This window comes from Notothenia rossii (genome assembly GCF_949606895.1).
Source record: "Notothenia rossii genome assembly, chromosome: 4".
NCBI classification, from domain to species: Eukaryota; Metazoa; Chordata; class Actinopteri; order Perciformes; family Nototheniidae; genus Notothenia; species Notothenia rossii.
In genome coordinates this window covers 10,354,209-10,360,208 of record NC_136902.1, presented here as the reverse complement: position 1 = coordinate 10,360,208, position 6,000 = coordinate 10,354,209, and the positions used below count along the sequence as shown (strand labels likewise).

At 40.2% G+C, this 6,000-nt stretch overlaps 2 protein-coding genes across 6 annotated transcripts in view; one reads left to right on the top strand and one right to left on the bottom strand.

The window, feature by feature from the left end:
* Window positions 1-550: 550 nt before the first annotated feature.
* Window positions 551-6,000, top strand: part of LOC307035871 (G-protein coupled receptor 182-like) — a 16,764-nt gene continuing 11,314 nt past the window's right edge. For 2 of the 4 annotated variants that reach the window (XM_079675700.1, XM_079675699.1), the window contains exon 1: window positions 563-2,211. Coding sequence is in view for 2 of the 4 variants with exons in the window: in XM_079675702.1 (XP_079531828.1) it covers window positions 3,546-3,696; window positions 3,940-4,958 (1,170 nt within the window). In the remaining 2 variants the exon portion in view is untranslated. The other 2 variants (XM_079675702.1, XM_079675701.1) reach the window with 2 other exon arrangements.
* Window positions 5,060-6,000, bottom strand: part of LOC307035872 (proteasome subunit beta type-3-like) — a 24,620-nt gene continuing 23,679 nt past the window's right edge. For both annotated transcript variants that reach the window (XM_079675705.1, XM_079675704.1), the window contains exons 3-4: window positions 5,598-5,705; window positions 5,060-5,496 (exon numbers count right to left, since the gene is read on the bottom strand). In XM_079675705.1, the coding sequence (XP_079531831.1) occupies window positions 5,277-5,496; window positions 5,598-5,705 (328 nt within the window). In that variant the 3' untranslated portion in view covers window positions 5,060-5,276. The remainder of the gene's footprint in view (window positions 5,497-5,597; window positions 5,706-6,000) is intronic.

The window sequence follows — 6,000 nt, the reverse complement described above, 5'->3', positions numbered from 1 at the left end:
AACGCAGTGTAGGGGGAGCCGTGACGTCATCTTCAATGAGCTCCCCAGAAAAACAACACAGCTGTTAGCTCTTAGCACTCAGAGCTCACAGCTCTTCATATCTGTTCAGAAACTAGACACAAGTTAAACAAGTACAAACCACATACTGTCTGTGTCATGGCAAATACAGTCGCTGGTTTATTTATGTCTGTATAGGCGGTTGTTGTGACTGTGGACGGTCGGAGCATTTACAACGTTAGCTTAGCCAAATCTCCATTAGAAAACACGCATTTTAAAAGGTTTTTCGCCTGCCGTCTGTCTGCAGACTTGTCAAAGCCTTAATTCATGGTTTTTACTATCCGGTATCAGTATGTTGTTACTTCGGCATCATTTTGAAACGTGTATTACAATTAAATCACGGTCAAATATGTTCATCTTGTTGTAGTTGTAGCCCCCTTGAATGCGATTCTCTCTCTAGTTTAGACTGCGGTCAAGCCAGCCTCCACTCGGAAAAACCTAGTCAAGCCAGCCCTCATAAAGGACATTCTGATGTACAGTTTCAAAATAAAAGACCTTTGGGGACAGGGATGATAGCTCATATATGTGACTTCAAAGGTCTTTTATTTTGAAACTCTACATCAGAATTTCCTGATTTTTTCTGAGTGACTACATGGGATGTCCTGCTATCACCCTGGAGTGAGATGGATCTATGATACTGGACAGTTTTTGTTTTATTCTCATCTAAAAACAGGGATGATAGCTCATATATGAGACTTCAAAGGTCTTTTATTTTGAAACTGTACATCAGAATGTCCTGATGTTTTCTGAGTGACTACATGGGGTGTCCTGCTATCACCCTGGAGTGAGATGGATCTGTGATACTGGACATTTTTTCTTTTATTCTCATCTAAAAACAGGGATGATAGCTCATATATGAGACTTCAAAGGTCTTTTATTTTGAAACTGTACATCAGAATGTCCTGATTCTTTCTGAGTGACTACATGGGGTGTCCTGCTATCACCCTGGAGTGAGATGGATCTATGATACTGGATAGTTTTGGTTTTATTCTCATCTAAAAACAGGGATGATAGCTCATACAATAGAGATTTCAAAGGTCTTTTATTTTGAAACTCTACATCAGAATGTCCTGATTCTTTCTGAGTGACTATATGGGGTGTCCTGATATCACCCTGGATTGAGATGGATCTATGATACTGGATAGTTTTGGTTTTATTCTCATCTAAAAACAGGGATGATAGCTCATACAATAGAGATTTCAAAGGTCTTTTATTTTGAAACTCTACATCAGAATGTCCTAATTTTTTCTGAGTGACTAGATGGGATGTCCTGCTATCACCCTGAAGTGAAATGAGTATTTGATACTGGACAGTTTTAGTTTTATTCTCATCTAAACACAGAGGGATGATTTTTTTTTACTCTACCGTAATGCATAGGATATTCGCGCACCGCAATATCACGTGAGGGCTGGCTTGACTAGGTTTTCCCGAGTGGAGGCTGGCTTGACCGCAGTTAGTTTAGCATTCCCGACTCAGCCTGGTTGTTCCTGGCCCTAGAACCACGATTTTATGGGGCCATTACATCACCAGAAGTCCCAATTTAAGGGGTAATTTCTCCCCAAAAAAAAGTTTTTACTAACTATATCAACAGCCCCACTGTTGACAATATCATTAAACAAAATAAAAAGCATAGAAAGTGGAGAAATCTCTACAGGGAGGACCAAGGTTTAAAACACACACTGTTATTTACTCAACAATAAGTCACAGTTATCCTTGTTTTATTTATGTGTTCTGTTGCTGTGTTTTTTTTTCATTGGTCGTCAATATACAGTAATAAACCTTAGTTTTACAGTATAATGTATGGTTTTCGGATTCTGGCCGACAGCCAGAGCTACGGCACTTGAAATAGAATTCAGCCAGAACACGGCAGACAAGTCAGGCATGTTTGGAATGAGTCCAAAACACTCCTGATTGGTTAATATAAACGTCATCGAAGAAACCTGCCAATGAGAACTGTCCGCGCCTCTCGTTCACATTTGAAACATCACGTCAGTTTGAGCGGGTCTCCTGACTCTCCTCCGGTCTCCTCCTACTGTAGCTACAGCTGTCTGTCTGTATGTTTGCTGCAGGAGTTTATGGATTAATATCGGGATCGTTTTACACGTTAAACACGAGCATCGGGACGTCAACAAAGAACAGAAGACTTGAGATCTGGTGAGTCCTGCAACTGTAATGGAGTGAAACATGTATTTAGATAATCCTTAGTTTGTGAATGTTTTATTTTTTATTTAAGGTTACGTTTCTTCTTCTAGTTTGCTGAGTTTCTTCCCGTTAAGTTGGTATGCATCATTAATAGGTTGTTAAATGTTAAGAAGCTCTGAGATGCTGTTTCTTGCAAGATGTTGCGCGGGAAACCTAGCTTAACAGGTGGCTGCTAACGTTAGCTTACAGCTTATTGCAGTGCTGCCCCCCCACCCTCTCGTCTCCAACACGGGAGAATTACACATAAATATGCAGCGGAGTGTCACAGTGTTGTTCAAGTTTAATGTAAAGTTTCACAGCTTTCTTACAGCGGAATCTAGTTTGTTAATGTTCAGTAGCCAACAGCTAGAATAGCATAAAAAGCTAACTGCTAACGTTCGGCTAACCTGCTCTATATATTACAAGTTAACATGACTAGCTAATGTCACACTGTGTGAACTAATATAGTTTTTGTGTTTTGGACCAAGCATGTATGATGTAGTAATTACTAAATCATACATGCTTGGTCCAAATCACTGCTAAAATTAATTATTTTTGAGAATGTATAGTAAAGAAACACTCAGCCATGCATGAAATAACATAGCGAAAGAATACGTGTAATGTTTGACCCATGTTGTGCCTTAGAAGTGTAGTGATAAAAACAAGATTTTTATTCAAAAAGTAAGAAAGGGAAAAATTAGAATTGGTGTTGATCCAAAACAGGTTAATAGCTTGGTTTCACTTGACGTCACACCGCTGCGTTCCTTTGGCGCGAAATTCCATTGGAGGTCAGGAAGTAATTTTTATACAGACGATCTAGCTGCTGTTACCATTGTGAAAATGCCGGTGTGTTGTGTAGTTTACGGTTATTCCAATCGATCCGGCCGAGAGAAAAACAAGAGGTTTTACCGCGTGTCCCGAAGGTTGTCGTCCATAAAGCTGAGCAATTTAAGAAGCTAACCGAAGAACGCCGGAAAAAATGGCTTTCAAACCTACTTCTGCGGTCAGGAGGAGCAGAGTCGTCTAATGCACGTGTCTGCAGCGACCACTTCATCAGAGGTATTAGCTAACTTGGTTTTTGTGGCTTTGTTTATGTATTAATTAGTTGTGGTTAAATGCTTATGTACTTAGTAATACTGATCATGTTTAAGTTACCTGTAGTCTAATATGGACTTTGTTGGGACTTTTTAGGGTGCCCTAGCGCTTTGGGTGACGTTGAGTCGGTAGACTGGGCTCCCACTGTTAGCCTCGGTTACCACACAACAAGTAAGCCCAGATCAGAGGCATCTCTTCGACGAGAGCAGAGGATGGAGCTCAAGGAAGACCAACAAAGACAATCAGAATGTGCAGAGGCTTTGTTGGATCTCCTGCAGACAACCGAGAGCCCAGAACCGACGCAACCCCCATCTGACAGCCCACAACCAGAGGAAACCAGTGGGATATTAAATGACCAACAAGGTAAATTAACCACCAGCATTATTATTAAATATTACAAATGTGATTGTCAGAAAATCAATGCAAACTTTGAATTAGGTTTAGGTTTAGAAAATAGAGTACTAACTTGAGAATCTGCAATAATTGGAACAGAGAATTTGCATGTGTGTAAAAAGGTTGTCAAAAAGATAACATCACAACAATTCACATTCATATTTGACTATTTTAAATAACTAATTATGCTTGCTACTGCTATATTGTATGCAGATGCAGGATGCCAGACTGATTTAACGATGGAGGACATCGAGAGGATGGAGGATGTTCTGAGACAGGTCACAACAGAGCTGGGAGATCTTCGGACAAAGGCACTGGACACAAAGTTCAACCAGGAGTCCTTTGAGAACAACGAAGAGAAGACAAAGTTTTACACCGGGCTCCCCAACTTCTTAGTTTTACTTCAGGTTTTTCAACTGTGCGAGCCCTACATCACCTGTGGCCCTATGTCTGTGCTCTCCAAATTTGAACAGTTCATTTTAGTTTTGCTGAGGCTGAGACTAAATCTCCCTCTGAAAGATTTGGCTTTCAGGTTCAACATCTCTCTCTCCACTGCTTCTAGAATTTGGCATAAGTTAATTGACATACTTCATGAGAGTACAGAATTTATAATTGAGTGGCCAGAGCGACATGTACTTCAAGCTACAATGCCAATGGGATTCAGACAGGCATTTGGATGTAGAGTTGCTGTGATTGTTGACTGTTTTGAAGTTTTTATTGAGAGGCCCTCTAATTTACTAGCTAGAGCACAAGCATGGTCCAACTACAAGCATCACCATACTGTTAAATTTCTGATTGGTGTTGCTCCCCAAGGCTATGTCACTTACATATCTTGTGCCTGGGGAGGAAGAAGTGATAAACAGATCACAATACAGAGTGGGCTCCTAAAAAACCTGTTACCTGGAGATATTGTCCTAGCAGACCGTGGGTTCGATATTGGCGATAGTGTGGGATTTTACTGTGCTTCACTAAAGATGCCTGCATTCACCAGGGGGAAAAGTCAGCTGTCAGCATACGAGGTGGAAAAGACAAGAAAAATAGCTAATGTGCGTATTCATGTCGAAAGAGTCATAGGATTAGTCAGAAGAAAATATCAGATTCTGCAAAGCAGGGCTGTGCCCATAGAGCACATGCTAACAAAACCAGGTGAGGCACTAGCATTAATTGACAAGATTGGGGTTATTTGCTGTGCCTTGTCTAATCTGTCAGTGTCTGTCGTCCCATTGGAGTAAAGTCATGGAGCTGTAGTCTTGTAAATAAGAAACCATGTATTATTCAGTATCATTTAATCTTTTCAGTAAACATCTTTTTGTGTGTTGTAAATTGTGTAGCCCTAATCAATATACAACTTTGATCTACATTCAGGCTTAATTCCTTCAACAATATTCTAGAGATGACAATTGGTCTGGTGACGCTCCCATGTATGGCCATTGAGGGTTATTGTAAATGTAAATAAGAAACCATGTATTATTCAGTCTTCTTAGTATCATTTAATCTTTTCAGTAAACATCTTTTTTACAATAGCAATATATCACACAGCCCTACTTCCTCTAGTAAGTGTGGTCAGTGAATATGAAGGTGCTGTAATGCAGGTTAAAGAGCTGCCACTGTGCAAATAATAATGCAACAAGGAGAGAACCACAACTTCCGCTCACAACAAAGTCTTCTGTCACCATGGGGCAGCCAATCGGATCCAAGGAGCAGATGAATGGTTCGGAGGTTTTTGGATCTATTCCGGCGATCACAGGCTCGATGTAGTATGGCCCAAACCTGATGAGAGCATGACATATTTACCATTTATGCAGGTATTTGTGCCTACTGTAAGCAGCTTAAATGTGGACATGGGTCTTTATTAAGTTCAGTGCACTCACCTCTTCTCGTACAACAGGTTGGACACCATGCTCATGAAGGTCTTGGGCTTGATCTGGCGACCCTCCTTTAGCTCGTACAGGTTCAGTCTGAATTTAAGCCTCTGGGATCTACACACAAGGCAAAGACGTCCATCAATCCTCAGATATTTACATTGAATTCAGTCATCACAAATCTAACTTATTTCAAAGCTATGGATAGCAGAATTTCTAATAACGTTTTCTCCCCTATTTATTAGAATGCATAGTAATACTATTCAACTACAACACTTTTGTTGTTGGTATAAACATTATAGGTGTAGTATTGTACTTGACACTCCAGGCTTTCTCTAAATGAGAAGTCTTACTTAGTCTAGATCTGAGAGTTGTAGCTTTATAGAGTTGTAAATCAATCCTGTCATCATAG